General features: G+C 45.0%; 1 protein-coding gene across 1 annotated transcript; it reads left to right on the top strand.

The window, feature by feature from the left end:
- Positions 1–13,204: 13,204 nt before the first annotated feature.
- IFT22 (intraflagellar transport 22) lies at positions 13,205–17,832 on the top strand. Its single transcript, XM_052635916.1, has 5 exons — positions 13,205–13,289; positions 15,288–15,364; positions 15,491–15,580; positions 16,392–16,594; positions 17,409–17,832. Exons 1-5 carry the CDS (start codon positions 13,251–13,253, stop codon positions 17,555–17,557), a joined length of 558 nt encoding a protein of 185 aa, XP_052491876.1. The 5' UTR covers positions 13,205–13,250; the 3' UTR covers positions 17,558–17,832.
- Positions 17,833–18,181: the final 349 nt, after the last annotated feature.

The following is an 18,181-nucleotide window of genomic DNA, read 5'->3' as shown; positions in this document are numbered from 1 at the left end:
CACAAGAGTCCTACAAAGCAGGTCACTATTATTATGGCCATTTTACAGGCAAGGAAACTGGAGCACAAAGCAGTTAAGTAACTTTTCCAAGGACACCCGCCCAGGAAGTGGTGGAGCCAAGCTTTGAACTCAGAGCAGCCAGCTGCAGAGCCCAAACTCCTTGTATCCCTGCTTCGCACAGTGATTCACCCAATAGGGACAGCCAGGGACTATAAAGGTCCCATCTGATTGGCTGGGATGTTTTTCTGAGGGCTACTGAACTGATTGGATCAAATCATTTTGTTGTTGATGATGAAAATGATGGTGTTTGCTTATTTGGCTGGTTGGTCGGTTATTTTCCCTGACAATGAATCCTGGCTATGATATGTCAAGCAGCTTCATGTGCATGATCTCATTTTTTCCTCCCAATTATCCCATGACATGCAGATTACTATTCCTATCTAACAGAGCCTCAAAGACTTATGCTTACCCAAAGTCATCTTACTAGCATTTAGACAGAATTCACAAGGTTGAGTTGCCAACGCCAGTGGGAGAGGGGCTTCAGTTCATGGAGTAGGTCAGGGGTTCCCAACCCCCAGGCCACAGACTGCTACCGGTCCATGGCCTGTTAGGAACCAGGCCACAGCAGATAAGCAGCAGGCCAGTGAGAGAAGCCTCATCTGTATTTGCAGCCACTCCCCATCACTCGAATTACCACCTGAGCTTCTCCTCTTTGTCAGAACAGTGGCGGCATTAGATTCTCATAGGAGCACAAACCCTACTGTGAACTGTGCGTGCGAGGATCTCAGTTGCCTGTTCGTTATGAGAATCATCCTGAACCATTCCCCGCCCCCACCCCCAGTTCACGGAAAAACAGTTTCCCACAAAACTGCTCCCTCGTGCCAAAAAGGTTGGGGACCACTTGACTAGAGAACATGTCTGAGCCCCAAACATCCACCTAGAGACAGAAAAGGTAGAAGTCGACACAGAACAGGACTCTCCCAGAGGCCCCAAAGGGAGGATAGTTACAGGAAACCCGCCTTCTTCTCCTCCTGCTTCCAGACTTGCAGTCCCCATGACAGGAGGAAAACCATCTTCCTTTCCAAAACCTGCTATGAAAATTGATTAGATAATAGGAGCAAAGAACTTTGAAGGGAAGCAAAGGAGGAAACATCCTAGATTTGTGTTTGGGTTGATTCCCAAAGGACTTTAGACAGTGTTTAAGGCCAGTGAATGGATCTGCTCTGGTGGCTGGGCTGTTTCTTGTAGGAAAGAAATTGTTTCCCCAAACACGTCTCCTGGAGGGACTGCCAAAATCACCCGGCTCAGCTCCACACCCAGGCAAGTCTTCCTCCAGCCTGGCCGTCACCTGAGGAAAAGGAAACTCATACGGTCAAGTCCACCATGGGCTTGTATGTGAAATGTTGAAGTGTACTTAAGATATCAAAGTACGCCTTTGGAGGAAACAATTACCAAATGTTTTTAGAACATGACTCCAATATGTAAGTTGTATTGGGAGGAAAGAAGATGAGATCAATGGATGAGACAGAGCATCAGACCAGATAATTAGGATGGAAGGAGCATCTCAGGACATTAGTCCAACCCCGTGCTTGGGCTCAGTCGCTTCAGTCATGTCGACTCTTTGTGACCCACTAGGCTCTTCTGTCCATGGGATTCTCCAGGCAAGAATCCTGGAGTGAGTTCCCATGCCCTCCTCTAGGGAGTCTTCCTGACCCTGAGATGGAACCTGCGTCTCCTATGTCTCCTGCATTGCAGGCAATTCTTTACTGCTGAGCCACCAGTGAAGCCCTAGTCCAACCCCATCCAGGGTCTATTCCCCTCTTCCATGTCAAGTAATCACCAGCCCACTGAACACCTTGCCCACTGAGCAGGTGGTATATGAATTACTACCTGATGATAAGTAAGAGAAGAAACACATCATAGAAATCAGCTGATGTTTTCAACATAAATATCCCTATTCCCAAGCCACAGGCATCATGAATGTGGGAACTTGGAAAACTAACTTTATAATATACTCTGTGGTTGACACTGCAGGAAAACAGAGGCTGTTATACATTGCTGATGGAAATACAAAGTGGCACAGTCTAGGTAAAGATCAAATTAGCTCTATTTATTCAATTCAAAAGTGCATATACCCTTTGAGCAGTAATCACACTTCTGGGAATTTATCCTAGAGCATGTTTCAGAAATGAGATGCACACAGTGTTAGTCGTTGCAGCTCAGTTTGCAATAATATCCTACTGGAAACCTCCAGGTATACATCAAAATGGATCTGGTTAATCAAAGTATGGTACATCCATATGGCAGAATACTATGCAGCCATGAAAAGGAGATGAAAGCTCTCACTACACTGATACAGAAAGCTCTCCAGGCTATTCTGCTAAGTGAAGAAGAGGAAGGAATAGAGGAGGATATATAGAGCTTAATGCCTTTTTGCAATAAAGGGAGAAATAAGGCCACATGCTGTTGATAATATTTGCTTATACAATACAGGAAAAACCATGAAAGGTGGTTCTTTATCTGGGGGAGGAGGCACAGAATGGGGTGGATGAGAACAGGTGGGAGAGAGACTTCCTCAGGAATTTTCTTTTTTTGACATTCTTATTTTTAACCACGTGAATTTGTTACCTGTTTAAACACACAAATAAGCACAAATAAAACAAAAGCCAGCCTTGAGTTATTTTGGAAGAAAGTTGGTGAGCAGGTAGCAGAGTATCCCATTTAGCGCAAGGTCTCCCGAGCTTTCTCTTCTCCATCCCCCTCCACCCGTCAGCCTTTAGAATGAACAGTAGCCTTCATTTTCAGAAAACATACAGAATTTGGAACAAAAAAGCAGGAAACTAGCTAAGTTCAGCAAGAGTGAAGTAACTGTCTAAGAAGAAATTTTAACAGAAGTATATCTGAAGGTTAAGCATATGAATGCTCTTTCCTCCAAAATACAAGGGCAGAGCGGGGCTCAGCAAAGGAAGATCAATGTTCAAAAGGTGCAATCAGTGTAGTGGGAAAACTCTTGTGATCAGTGGGGATGGAAAGAGTGCATCAAAAGTATCACAAGGGACTTTCTCAGTGGTCCAGTGGCTAAGACTCTGGTGCTCCCAAAGCTGGGGGCCCAGGTTCGCTCCCTGGTCAGGGAACTAGAGCCTACATTCCCAAACTAAAATATCTCATATGCCACAACAAAGACCCAGCACAATTCTGAAAGAGATGGGAATACCAGACCACCTAATCTGCCTCTTGAGAAATCTGTAGGCAGGTTAGGAAGCAACAGTTAGAACTGGACATGGAACAACAGACTGGTTCCAAATAGGAAAAGGAATACGTCAAGGCTGTATATTGTCACCCTGCTTATTTAACTTATATGCAGAGTACATCATGAGAAATGCTGGACTGGAAGAAGCACAAGCTGGAATCAAGATTGCCGGGAGAAATATCAATAACCTCAGATATGCAGATGACACCACCCTTATGGCAGAAAGTGAAGAGGAGCTAAAAAGTCTCTTGATGAAAGTGAAAGAGGAGAGCGAAAAAGTTGGCTTAAAGCTCAACATTCAGAAAACGAAGATCATGGCATCCGGTCCCATCACTCCATGGGAAATAGATGGGGAAACAGTAGAAACAGTGTCAGACTTTATTTTGGGGGGCTCCAAAATCACTGCAGATGGTGACTGCAGCCATGAAATTAAAAGACGCTTACTCCTTGGAAGGAAAGTTATGACCAACCTAGATAGTATATTCAAAAGCAGAGACATTACTTTGCTGACTAAGGTCCATCTAGTCAAGGCTATGGTTTTTCCTGTGGTCATGTATGGATGTGAGAGTTGGACTGTGAAGAAGGCTGAGCGCCGAAGGATTGATGCTTTTGAACTGTGGTGTTGGAGAAGACTCTTGAGAGTCCCTTGGACTGCAAGGACATCCAACCAGTCCATTCTGAAGGAGATCAACCCTGGGATTTCTTTGGAAGGAATGATGCTAAAGCTGAAACTCCAGTACTTTGGCCACCTCATGTGAAGAGTTGACTCATTGGAAAAGACTCTGATGCTGGGAGGGATTGGGGGCAGAAGGAGAAGGGGACGACCGAGGATGAGATGGCTGGATGGCATCATGGACTCGATGGATGTGAGTCTGAGTGAACTCCAGGAGATGGTGATGGACAGGGAGGCCTGGTGTGCTGTGATTCATGGGGTTGCAAAGAGTCGGACACGACTGAGTGACTGAACTGAACTGAACTGAAAAAGCATCACACGTGTTACAAAGATTTGAAAGTATTACAAGTGATGGTAACTGTCCGATATCAACCATCTAACGTACCAGGAACTGGACTGGATTGCTTGTATGTCTCATCTCATTCAATCCTAACAACCTTATCAGGGCTTCCCTGATAGTTCAGTTGGTAAAGAATCCACCTGCAACACAGGCGACCCCAGTTTGATTCCTGGGCCGGGAAGATCCCCTGGAGAAGGGATAGGCTACCCACTCCAGTATTCTTGGGCTTCCCTTGTGGCTCAGCTGGTAAAGAATCTGCCTGCAATGCAGGAGACCCCAGTTCGATTCCTGGGTTGGGAAGATCCCTTGGAGAAGGGAAAAGTTACCCACTCTAGTATTCTGGCCTGGAGAATTCCATGGACTATATAATCCATGGGGTCGCAAAGAGTCAGACACAAGTGACCGACTTTCACTTTCAACAACCCTACAGGATTGGTCTAGAATCCTTTCACTGGGTGAGACACTAAGGTTCTCTGTTATCTATTGCTACATGACAAATTACCCCAAAACTTTAGCACCTTAGAACAACAATAAACACTTGCTATCTAGGTTTCTGCGGGTTGGGAATTTGAGAATAGCTTAGCTGGGTGGTTCTGGTTCAGAATCTCTCAGGAGGTTGTAGGCAAGATGTTGGCCAGGTTGCAAGTCATCTGAAGGCTTGATTGGAGCTGGGGGACCCACCCAGGATGGTGGGTCACTCACAGTGGCTGGCAGGTTGATGCCAGTCGGTAGACAGGAGGCTTCAGTTTCTTACCCCATGAGGTTCTGCATAGGGTGGCTTGTGTCCTTAGGACATGGCAGCTGATCTGCCCCAGAATGACCGATCAACAAGAGTGGAGGGCAGAAGGTACGATGTCTCTTTTTATGACCCAGTTTCAGAGAGTCACATATCCGTCACTATCCTGTTGGTTACATAGGTCAGCCCTCTTCAGTGCCAGAGGAACTACACAAGAGTATGAAAACCAAGAAGTGAAAGTCATGGGGCCATCTTGAATGTTGGCTCCCACTAAGCCCAAGAGTATAAGTAATCTTCTTAAGATCGGTCAGCTAATTTCAAATTCCGCCCTACTTCAAAATCAGCGCTCTTTCCACCACACAACTGCCTCCCCAAAGCCTGCATGCAGGACATTGCCAAATGAAGACAAAAGGTCCTAGTTAAGCCACATCCTTGTTTCATTGTTTTTGCCAAAAGTTTTATCTTCAACCCGCTGGGAAATACTTTTTTATATTGAAAGCACAGCTCAGGCTTTCTAATGGGGATTGATGAAAAATAATTTTATTTTATTGATCTTGCCCTAAACCAAACTTGCTGAACCTTATCCTTGGCTAGAGCTTTTTAAAAGACAATAATAAAAATAAGGGATGCCTGCATTCATAGAAGACAAAATACTTCCAGATTACAATCCATTTTGTGATCATTCCTATCTTTTAGAGTTGAACCGAACATGTTCAGATCTCTGTGTTGTAGGAGGAGGTGATTGAAGGGCATTTTTATTCCCTCGAATAACAGGAAATCCATCATTTACTCTTTAGTAATAAAAACTGCATGTGTAAGAATTGGGACCATGGAAGGTCAAGTCAAATTAAAGATTTTATGACTGGCAGTTATATTAAATCTTTTCAACAATTTATAGAAAGGATTTGAAGTATGTCAAGTGTATTTCTTTAAGTTTTTTCAACTGAGAGGTTTTATTGCATCAAGTCACAGAATCAGGAGAAAAATTACTCTTTGGTCATCCAGGCCTGGCCCCTGCCAATGTCATATTGCTCCCTTCAGGACCAAAGACCAGATATTAAGCCATCTGAAGTCAACCTCCCCTAATTAAAATGAAAGTCATAAAGCAAAGTATTTCAATAATCTACCATAATAATAATAATCCCAAATTTATATAGTACTTATACCCAAGAAATGTAAAGCAGTTCACATTTTTTATTTCTCTCACCTGGAAACAGAAACTAAAGCCCCCAAGGCAAGTATAAGGGAACTTTCATTAACTTACATATTTATAGAGTAAATGAACGTGTGTTTGTATGTGTGTCTGCAGGCATGTGCCAGGAGAGAGGGAGACAGAGCTGAAATTTATTGAGTACCTACTGGGTACCAGGCTTTGAACTGGGTCCAGTGGACCCACATGTGAAGAAGACCCTTCAGAGAAGTCACGGGCTGTAAAGGGATGGAGCACCTCCCACAGAGGCTCAGGAAACACAGAGGCTGAGGAAGCCCTGGCTCAGGACCCGACACAGCTGGTGCAGATGGAGAGGCAAGGCCATTTCTGCGCAGAGAGGAGGCATAGGGTCTCTTCACACAGAAAGGAGAACTGCTGTAAAGCCTCGTGGTTCCTGCCTCCTCCCTGACATCAGTTTAGGGTACGGACTCATCACTTGCCTTTTAATACTGGCTCCAGTCGTGAATTAAAATGAGATGATTATATTTCGTAAAGAACAAGATAAAAAGCACTAGACAGGACTGTCTCCGTACCTAGACTGGAGCTCCCTGGGTAGGGAGGTACGGTACAGCGGCATCCCTGAAACTCGGCGCCTACCCAAGTGCTGGGCATTGATTCTCCCAAAGCCCCACCCAGAGATCTAAGGCATGTCCCCAAAAGCCAGGAGGGTGGTCCAATATTGCCCTCAATTTTTCAGGTGCAAAAAGAAACAACTTTTTTGAGGTTCCCTGGACTTTTAATTTTTTTTTAATACACACAAAAGAATGTGTGTAATATTTGATGGTTATGAAGTAGTATTAGCAAAATAAGCGCTAGGGAACATGTCATGGTGCTAAAATAGTAAGGCAGAGCTCAGAGAAGGAGAGAGGTAGTCCAAAGGGCCCGTTTCATGCGGCCCCCAGTGACCAAATGAAGGACAACTGGAACATCAAAATTAAACAATAATAATAACAGAGTATAACCCACTGAATAAAACAGGAAATCAGCAATGTTATGTGACAGCCTGGATGGGAAGGGAGTTTGGGGGTGAATGGATACATAGATACTGTATGGCTGAGTCCCTATGCTATACACCTGAAATTGTCACAACACTGTTAATTGGCTATACTCCAATATAAGAGAAAAAGTTAAAAAAGAAAAACAGGAAACCAGGAACCAAGAGAGGCTATGTGTGTGCGAGATGTAGACACAGACACCGATACAGACATAGATACAGACATATAAATACAAATATATATCCGTATTACACAGCAATTCCACTCCTAAGTATTCACCCAACATATATATAAACATGTGTCCACACAAAGTTTTATTTCTAGCAGTTATGTTTATAATAGGCTCAAATTAGAAACAGCACAACCCAATTCACCATCAACAGGTGAATAGATTCAGAAGTCCTGGTATAATTATACATGAAATACAACTCAGCAATAAAAAGGGATGAACTATTCATACCCACAATATGGATAAATATAAAAAATATTATCCTAAGTGAAAGAAACCAGACACAAAAGAGTAAATGTTCTGTGATTTTGTTTGTATAAAATTCTAGAACAGGCAAACTAATTTAGAGTGACAAAAAGTATAACAGTTTTCTGGGGACCAGGGGTAGGAAAAGGTCAACTTCAGAGAACCATGAGAGGACTTTCGGGGTAATGGAAATGCTCAGTAACTTGAGTAAGGTGGTAGGATGGTAAATGTATAAGAGTCTATGCATTGTCCAAAATTCAAAGACTTATAATCTATTATAGTTAAATTATAATCAAATAATATTAACTTTTTTAAAGAGTGCAGACTCAACTAGAAAACCACCATCATCTTGCTACCTGAATACCTTCCTAATTGCCATTTGTTCTTCCTTCTTCTTTCTTTAATTGCGAGCATAATGCCTGGAGGCACAGCAGCCACCTTGTGACTGTGAGGTAACAAGCCTGAGGACAAAGACTAAACCTTAGGAAAGCAGAGACACAAAGGTATAAAGATCCTGGTCCATGAGGCCATTTTTCAGCCACCATACCATCACTAGACTGTCAACTTTCATACTGTCTTGTTGCCATTAGAATAGGATTTTGTTATTTCAGTCAAATTAATTCGCACCCAGAATACAAAGTCCTTCCATCCAGGTTATTTCCACTTCATCTTCATTTTTTCATCAACTGAGAATACATCCCTCCTCCTCCTCCAGAACCCCAAACTAAGAATTCAAGCACATCATCTCCAAAGGTGCACTTTGAAAATGAGGGCTGGACTTGTCTGGTGGTCCAGTGGTTGACAGTCTGCCTGCCAACGCAGGGAACAGGGAGGGGTTCAATCCCTGGTCCAGAAAGATTCCACATGCCTTGGGGCAACTAAGCCCATGTGCCACAACTACTGACACCCAAGAGCCCAGAGCAATGAGAAGCCCTCGCACGGCATCTAGACAGTAGAGTTGCTCATCGCAACTGGCGAAAGTCCGCACACAGCAACAAAGACAGTGTTGCCAAAAATAAATAAATAAATAATTTTTAAAAGGAAAGAAAACAAGGGCTGTCCAAATGCCAGGGAACAAGTTCTCTGAAGCCCCATCTCTCACTTGACCCGAGATGAGCAAACAGCACGCTCTCCAAAGAAATTCTCTCTCTCTCCCTCTGCAACCTCGTGACACTTTGATAACTTCCAGGTGACATAAGTTCTACAGAATGGACTAGACTCTGGGAGACACTCAACACCTGCTGTCAGACTTTAAAGCCTCAGCCAAAACTGGAGTCACCTTTTAGCAACCTGTTATGGGTCTCTATGTACTTAGAGTCTTGTAGGATGGGGATGTATGAGATGTATGGAGAAAACCAGTGAAGGATACACCCCAGGGTGCAATCACAGCCTCTCCACTGGGAGTTTACTCTTTGTCTATCTCTTCACTAGAATGAAAACTTCAAGAGGAATGGAGGGAAAAGGGGAGGTCAAAGGTGAGGTAAGGGAGCCAAAGTATATGTCGCTCAGTTGTGTCCAACTCTTTTTGACTCCATGGACTACAGCCCGCCAGGCTCCCCTGTCCATGGGGTTTCCCAGGCAAGAATACTGGAGTGGGTTGCCATTTCCTTCTCTAGGGGATCTTCCTGACCCAGGGATCAAATCCAGGTCTCCTGCATTGCAGGCAGATTCTTTACCATCTGAGCCACCAGGGAAGCTCAAGGGAGCCAAACAAAGAAAAAAAAGGTTACCTCAAATGAAAGGAAATACATGATCACATTTAGCCATTTTGATAAAAGTATGTGTGTGTGTGTTCATATGTTCAAAGATATTAAGTGAAAAGTAGCTTTAAAAAGTGATCCATGACTGTCACTACATCTAATGGTCAGTTCTTCACCTTCCTTGACTTCCCTGGATCTCTCGCCAGCACCAGACAAAATGGGTCACTCCCTGTCTTGCAATGCAGTCCTGACGTGGCTTGCACGAAGTCATGCCCTCCTAGTTTTCTTCCTGCCTCTCTGGACATTCTTTTTCAGCTTTCTTTACTAGAGTCTCCTCTAAATAGCAGAGTGTCCCAGGGAACTCTCCGTCTATCCTTATCTTCTCTGCCGACACTTACCCCCTACTTGTTCTCATCCAGCCCGTGGCTTCAATGGCATTTCACATGCTGACTGATATCTCATCAGATTCAAGCTCCAGTCCTCACCTCACCCACTGGGTACAGAATCTTATCTCCCATTTTTCCCTCAACTAATGGGCATCTCAAAACTAACACAAGCAAAACAGAACTTTTAATCTCCCACCACAAATCCTCCCCCAGCCTTCCCAAGTCTGGAAATGGCACATTATTCACGTAACCACATGAATAAATGTCTTGGGACTCATTCTGAACTCCTCTTTCCCTGACACCTAATCTGTCAGCAGCTCCTGTTAGTTCTACCTTCAAAACGTGTCGCAGATTCAACCACCACTGCTACCCTAGCCAAACCACCATCATCTCACTCTTAAGCTACCTGAATACCCTCCTAATTGTCATCTGTGCAGTCATACTTGACCCCTTTGCTCAACACGGCAGCCAGTGATCACTTTTAAAACATAAATCAGATCATGTCAATCCACTGCTCAGAATCCTCCACGATGACTTTTTTGGCTGGCCAGTTTCCTAGCCAATACCAACCCCACATCCTCATGCCCACCCTCACTCCCATCCTGTGCCCCACTTCTTGGAAAGAGATATAGGCAAAGCTACAACCTCTATTTCCCAGTTTCCTCTGCAGTGAGGGAGGCCACGTGACACAGTTCTGACCAATGAGACATAAGAAATTACTGGATAGGGATTCTAAGGAAGCCACTATTTTCCTTAGAAAAGTAGAGTCTGTTGTCCTCTGTATCTTTTTTTTTTTTAAGTTCATTTGGCTTTAACTTTATTTGATATGTACACACTACTGCATCTATTTACTATTTATTTATTTCTAGCTGCACTGGGTCTTCGATGCTGCGCGTGGGCTTTCTCTAGTTGCAGAGAGCAGGGTCTGCAACTTGATGGCTCCAGAGCACGTGGGTTTCAGTCCTTGTGGCATAGGGGCTCAGCAGTTGCAGAACGCAGGCTCTAGAGCATGGGCTCAGTAGTTGGGGCTCTAGGGCCTAGTTGCTCCAAGGCATGTGGGATCCTCCTGGACCAGAGAGTGATCCCGTGTCCCCCGCACTGCAGGCGGATTCCCGTCCACTGCTTTACAGGAAAGTCACACTCTGTATCTTTCGGCCTTTGCTCTTCTTTGTTCCTGCCTAGAAAGCAAATACACAACAGGAGAGCAGCCACAACAAAGATGTCAGGAAAGTAATGAGAAGGCAGCTGCCTCAGCCCCTGTATGCCCATCCTTGGACTCCTGGTTATGTGAGAAAATAATAAATTCCTTATTTGGTTAAGTCGCTGTGGTGAAGTTTCTATGACATGGAGCCAAATACAACCCTGGCTCAGGCTTCCAATCACCCTTAGAATGAATTCCCAAAGTCTGACACGGTCTCTCCAAAAGCTTCTCCTACCACTCTCCCCCTATTTCTTCCTGCACCGGGGTCCTGGCCAGGTTCCTGGCTATTTTTGGAACATGCCAAATGTGTTTCCACCTCAGTGGCTTTGCCCTTGTTCTTCTGCTGGAGTGTTCTTACCCTAGATCTTTCACATGCTTCATTTGAGACATCTCTTCACCTAGTTTTCTGTTCTAATGTCACCTTTGCACCAAGGTCTTGCCTTGACTACTCCATCCAAAACTGGCTCCTTCACACCCTTTAACTCCTTTGTTGTTGCTGTTGAGTTGCTACATCTTGTCCGACTGTTTGCAATCCCATGGACTGTAGCCTGCCAGGCTTCTCTGTCCATGGTAAGAATACTGGAGTGAGTTGCCATTTCCCCCTCCAGGGGGTCTTCCCGACCCAGGGATTGAATCCGTGTCTCCTGCACCTCCTGCTTGGCAGGCAGATTCTTTATCACTGAGCCACACTTGGAAAGTTTAACTCTTTAGTGATTTATTTTTATTCATAGCACTTGTCAATATCTACAATTGTCTCTACCTGAGAGTAGACAGTTTGTTTTACTTAATATCCATCTACTCCACTAGAATCAAAGCTTCAAGAGGTACAGGCACATCCCCAATATCTAGAAGACAGCAGGCATCCAAAAGGTATTTATTGAATGACATCTTTTTGAGTTTTTTTTTTTCTTTCCAGTTGTAGCACTTGGGATCTTCAATCTTCCTGGCGGCATGTGGAATCTTTAGCTGATCCTTAGTTGCAGCATGTGGGATCCAACTGTTGGACCAGGGATGGAACCCAGGCCCCTGCCTTGAGAGCATGGAGTCTTAGCCACTGGACCGCCAAGGAAGACCTGTACCACATCTTAAAGTTAAGGTAGACTCTTCTTTACATTTCACCCTGTATTACAAAACAAGGCAGTTTGGTATTGGACTTATTTTGGCTTTATTGTTGTTGCTGTCATACTATTAACAGCACTTTCGGGGGACTAACATATTTTGTATTGGTGCTCTCCCCATATAGACACAATTTCATGGCCTCACTCAAAATTCTGGAGGGTTCTGTAATTTAAAACTGCCCTAAGGGGCTTCCCTAGTAGCTAAGTGTAAAGACTTCACCTGCCAATGCAGGAGATGTGGGTTCAATCCCTGGACTGAGAAGATCCCACATGCAGCCAAGCAACTAAGCCCTGAGCTCCACAACTATTGAGCCTGTGCTCTGGAGTCTTGGAGCTGAAACTACTGAAGCGGAGACCCTAGAGCCTATGTTTCATGATAAGAAAAGCCACCCCAATGAGACACTATCCCACTGCAAGAAAGAGTAAATAGCCCCTGCTCACAGCAATGAGAGGAAAGATCGCGCAGGAAAAAAGACCCAGCACAGACAAAAATACACTGACCTAAAATAAACCTCACCAAAAATAAACTGAATGTGGCAGCCATGCCTTCAGACCCCTGCACTATCAGTTAGTCAGGCCAGGGCCTTTTGGTTTCTTCCAGATCATCCAAATGACAGTGAGTGATGGGACCCCTAGAGATTCGTTTTTTTTTCCCCCTGACCTTTCCTAGATTGGGCTAGGGATATGATAAATCCGTTCTCAATATGGACAGTATCATGCCAGAGCGATACAGGCGTCAGATACCTGGTTCCAATCCCACCTCACCAGCTACTTGACTCGTTTGACCTCGGGGAATTACAGGGAGGAATAAAGGAGATCGGGGACCTGCAGTCAACCTCCTCCCCACAAGCAGAGGTCAGACTCGCAAGCTCTACGGGCTTCCCCACTCCGAAGCCAACCTGCATCCGGGTTTTCTGCTTCTCTCCTACCTTCTTGCCTTGTTGCCCACTTCCAACCCAAAGCCCACGCCTCGCATCAGCCCGGCGTAGGACCACCCCAGAGCCCTCTGGGAGCCCCGCCCCCGGCAAGAACCCGCCCACTCCCGTCGGCCCCCGCGGCCGCTCCCGTCTCCATGGGAACGAAGGTAGCCAACCCGCGCAGTGACTTCCGCTCCGCCCAGACTACGGCGCGGGCTCGAGCGGCGCCTGTGTGGGCCCCAGACAGAGATGCTGAAGGCCAAGATCCTCTTTGTGGGGCCCTGCGAGGTGAGGCCGGGGCCGGCGGGGCGGCAAGCAGGGCCTGTGGGGGCGCAAGATCGCCCCTGGGGTTGTGCCTGGCACCCGGAGCCCCCCAGGAGCTAGGAGCCGTTCCCACCGCGCCCACCCTGTTGTGTGACGCTGGCGTCACCAGGAACTCGGCGTTCCCAGACCCTGACCCTATTGGACTGAGGCTCAAAGGTCGTGAGTGGCGTTTGTGATCAGAGCCTAGATCTCACGACTTTCCTTTGCACCTGTGGCTTTCCCTAATGAAATACATCAACAGAGCAAGAAAACCAGGAGGAAGGATTGAACTATTACCTGGTCTTGGAACAATTAGCCTTTAACGTGGATGGTGGTGGCGGGGGATTAAATCTGTGTAGGTCACATCGTACACAAGAATAAAATTAAGATGGACTGAAAAGCTAAATGTGTAAAACAACTGTGGAAGTTGTAAATAAATAACTCTCCAACTTCAGCACCCATCAGAATTGCCTGGTAGGCCTGTTACAAGTACAACTTGCGGGACCTATCCCAGAGTTTTGATTCAGTAGGTCTGGGAGGGACCTGAGAATTTGCATTTTGTGGATGCTGGTTGTCAGGGGACCACTCACTGGGAACATGGTTCCCAGATGAATATATGGAAAGACCTGTTTTTAATCTGGAGTCCGGGAAGGTCGTCTTAAACACAACACAAACATGAAGAAATTGTAGAAGAAATGACAGCAAAGGTAAAGCCAGGGGAACATATTAGCAAAATGCTTGACAAAAAAAGGATTCCTAGGCAGAACATACAGGAAAGTTTAAGAATCGGTAAAGAAAGTAAGAAGCAACTCAAGAGATCTAGCAAAGTCTGTATATAAGAAATGCAACTGGCTGAGAAGTATGAAAAGACTTGAGTCACAAGAACACAAAACAAAAAGATGACACTTGTTTGCCCGTCAGGCTCCTTAGGTAGTGCTAGTGGTAAAGAACCTGCCTGCTAATGCAGGTTCGATCCCTGGGTCAGGAAGATCCCCTGGAGAAGGGCGTGACAACCCACTCCAGGATTCTTACGGGGAGAATCACCATGGACAGAGGAGCCTGGTGGGTTCCAGTCCATGGGGTCGCAGGGAGTCGGACATAACTGAAGCGACCCAGCATGCAGGCACGCAACATGCAGTCTTAGGGCACTTTGAGGGAAAGGAGTATTCTAGGATTCTGTAATGGGACTATAAATTGATAACACCTTTTTCTCTGAGATCAAATTATTAAGGTTTAAAATGTGCATAGCTTATAGTTTAGTAGTTACATTTCTCAAACCCTGAAGCTAAAGATCCATCCACATTCCCCATGAATCTATACAATATTGAACAGGTGGAAACACCCCAGGTGCCCATCAATCAGAGAATGTCTAAATAAACTAAGGTACATTCTTACTTCGGAAGATACTGCAAGAGTGAAACAAAATAAGGCAAATAAACTGACAAAGAACTCTCCAAGACGTCAACTATTAAATAGACAAGTCACAACAATATGCTCAGAATTATGAAAAACAAAACAAGCATAGATGTATCTTTTTTTTTAAGGAAATTCCCAAACATATACAAGGGGAGAAAGAATGACGAGTCCTAGTACCCATCATCTTGCTTCAACCACAAAATATATTTCTGCTTTTATGTATCTCCCTCTCCCTTGCTGCTCTTCAAATTTACCAGTCTTTCTATTGCTTAAACATGTCACATCCATTCCTGCCCTGGTGCCTTTAAACCAGCTATTCCCCCTGCTTGGGAGTGAGTAAAGTCACCCAGCAGCAGAGCCAGTACTGAAATCTGTGCTCCCCACAATCCAGAGTGGGCCATGCCCGCCCAATCAGAGAGAGCCCCTTGCCCTGGGTGATCTCAGAGTGGCCGTGGCCTCTACTCCATCCCACCTGGGTCCAAGCTGGCTATTGGAGGCCTTATTTATGGTTGACTTTTCTGCTCTTCTTTTACTGTCTGAGATCTTTTACTGTCTTTGTTTTCATAGAGTGGAAAAACTGTTTTGGCCAACTTTCTGACAGAATCTTCTGACATCACTGAATACAACCCAACCCAAGGAGTGAGGTGAGCCCTGAAAAACCCGTGTCCCACACAGTCCCTGCTCCTTGCCCACCTCCTGACTTTGGTGCCAGTGGCATCCCCAAAGCACAGTGTTGCTAAGGAGAGGTGCTGCTCTTATCTTATCTCTAGGATCCTGGAATTCGAGAACCCACATGTTACCAGCAACAACAAAGGCACGGGGTGTGAATTTGAGCTCTGGGATTGTGGCGGCGATCCAAAGTACGTTTCCTTTAGAGCACTAGCTCCATCAAATGATTCAAAAATCAGCTGGCCACCAGGCACCTTGGACTCAGGCCTAGCGCCCTTCCTAGGGGCTTGATCAATGGCTGGTGACATGCATTGCTCTTGAAATGTCAGTGACTGGGTCATGATACAGTGAGAGGTCATCTATCCATGATTAGTGCTTAGACATTATTTTCAAAGTCCATGATTAGAAACTCAAACTGTCGTTTATATGTGGAATCTTACCAAAAAAAAGGTACAAATGAACTTATTTACAAAATAGAATCACATATGTAAAAAAGCAAACTTATGGTTACCAGGTAGGGAAAGAGGGGTGGATAAGTTGAGAGATGGAGATTGACATACACACACTAAAATGGGGCTTCTCAGGTGGCACTAGTAGTAAAGAACCCTCCTGCCAATGCAGGAGACAAGAGACTCGGGTTCCATCCCTAGTCGTGAAGATCCCCTGGAGGAGGGCACGGCAATGCACTTCACTATTCTTGCCTGGAGAATCCCAGGCAGGTTACAGTCCATAGGGTCGCAAAGAGTCGGACACAACTAAAGCGACTTAACATGCATATATAAAATAGATCAACTAATAAGGACCTACTGTATTAGCACAGGGAACTCAATATTCTGTAATGACCTATATGGGAAAAGAATCTAAAAAAAGTGGACATACATATATGTATTACTGATTCACTTCGCTGTACGGCAGAAACTTAAGTGTAAATTAACTAGATTCCAATAAAAAATTAAAAACAAGACACAGAAACCAGAGCCACCTACCCTTCACGCCATGCAGGTTCGAGTCTTGCTGGCCAGCCCTGATGAAGGACTCTCACGGAGTGGTGATCGTCTTCAACGCCGACATCCCAAGTCACCTGAAGGAAATTGAGACGTGGTATTCCTGCTTCGTCCAGCAGCAGTTCTTACAGAATACTCAGTGTCTGTTAATTGCACACCACAAACCAGGCTCCGGAAGTGACAAAGAAAACCCAGCTTTGGGTAAGGAGCCAGGAATTCTGGCTTTTGTCTGAAATGCTCTGGGCATTTGTATGTTGCTCTGTGCCTTAGAAGCCAACAGCTCTGTGCAGCTTGTGAGCACCTGCTATGTCCTCGCCATTTGTTTTCCTCACCACGTAAATCAGAATGGCCGGGTTAGTAGATCCACCCAGGCCAGGCTGCAGACCCTATAAAAGTTAGTTAGTACCACCCAGGCCAGGACGCAGACACTGTAAAAGCAGACAGACACTAAGAGGGGGAAAAAAACCCCCTGGTTTTAACCTCTCATCCATACTATTAGGGACACTCTTTCCTGACTTGCCTTTAAGCTCCAATCTGCATGCGACAGACCATTCGAGAGGTGTCAAAGTAATCATGGAAAACAACTCAGAAAATTCAGAAATGCCTTCCTCTCTGGTGTAAGAACCAAGAAGGCCTGAACTTGCAGAGCTGTGAGCCTATTGCCGGAGGTAGTGAAACCTTTCTCTGTGAAAATGTGTCACGGAGGCCCCACTTTATTTTTGGACTTGGGAAAGTTAAATAAATTGGCTCCTGGAAGAGTCAGGTCCTTTGGAGCTAGAGATAGCCCCTCATTTAAAGCTCATGGCCTAGGGACTTCCCTGGTGGTCCAGTGGCTAAGACTCCATGCTCCCAATGCAGAGGGCCCAGGTTCAATGCCTGGTCAGGGCGCTAGAGATCCCACATGCCGCAAGAAAGATCAAAGATTCCCCATGCTGCAACTAAGACCTGGTGCAGCTAAATTAATTCATTCATTTTTTAAAAGTTCATGCCTAATTACATTATTTTCCTTTTTAAGCACCACCCTTGAACAAGCTGAAGCTGGTGCACTCGAATCTCGAGGATGACCCGGAAGAGATCAGGATGGAATTCATAAAGTATTTAAGAAGCATAATCAACTCAGTGTCCGAGAGCAGAGACCGGGAAGAGATGTCCATTATTACCTGACCGGCCTTCATCTGGAAGCTTCCACATCCCAAAAGAAGTTAATGTCAGTGCAGAGCCTGAAGTCCATCCACCAAAGAAGGTTCTCATCGCCCTTTGGCTGTAGAAGGCATTTTCCTTGTTTGCCCCAAAGACCAGTCAGCCAGGGAGTTGACTCCATACCATCTGTTCTCCATCCTTAGTTCAGCTGAGGAAATCCTGTTGTTGAATTTTGATTCCTTTGCCCCAGATCTCTCCAAAGAGCTGAAAAACTGAGGTGGTTTCTTCTTTCTTTTTTTTTTTTTTTTGGCCTCCTTCCATATGTCATGTCATTAAAGTTGTGGAATTGTACCTGTCATAGCCCAGTGGTATGACCATAGTGTAATTCACGTGGATTGCTTTAAATATGACTTTCACTCCTTAATCTGCACAATTGCCTAGGACATTTTAGAAAAATACTAGCATTTAACCTCTCCAAGATTATTTTTACTTTGATGTCCTTGCTATCTGGACACCATATCACATTGGATGGGAGAATACATATACAGTCTCTAAAAAGTTTTTTATTTTCTTAGGGGAATTTACTTCTTAAATATTACTTTGTGTAATACAGGGGAAAACTATGTGATACTGTCAAAACACCTAATC

The sequence above is a fragment of the Budorcas taxicolor genome, chromosome 2 (genome assembly GCF_023091745.1).
Source record: "Budorcas taxicolor isolate Tak-1 chromosome 2, Takin1.1, whole genome shotgun sequence".
NCBI classification, from domain to species: domain Eukaryota; kingdom Metazoa; phylum Chordata; class Mammalia; order Artiodactyla; family Bovidae; genus Budorcas; species Budorcas taxicolor.
Note: the sequence above shows the minus strand (reverse complement) of the source record. Positions and strands in the feature narration are given on the sequence as shown.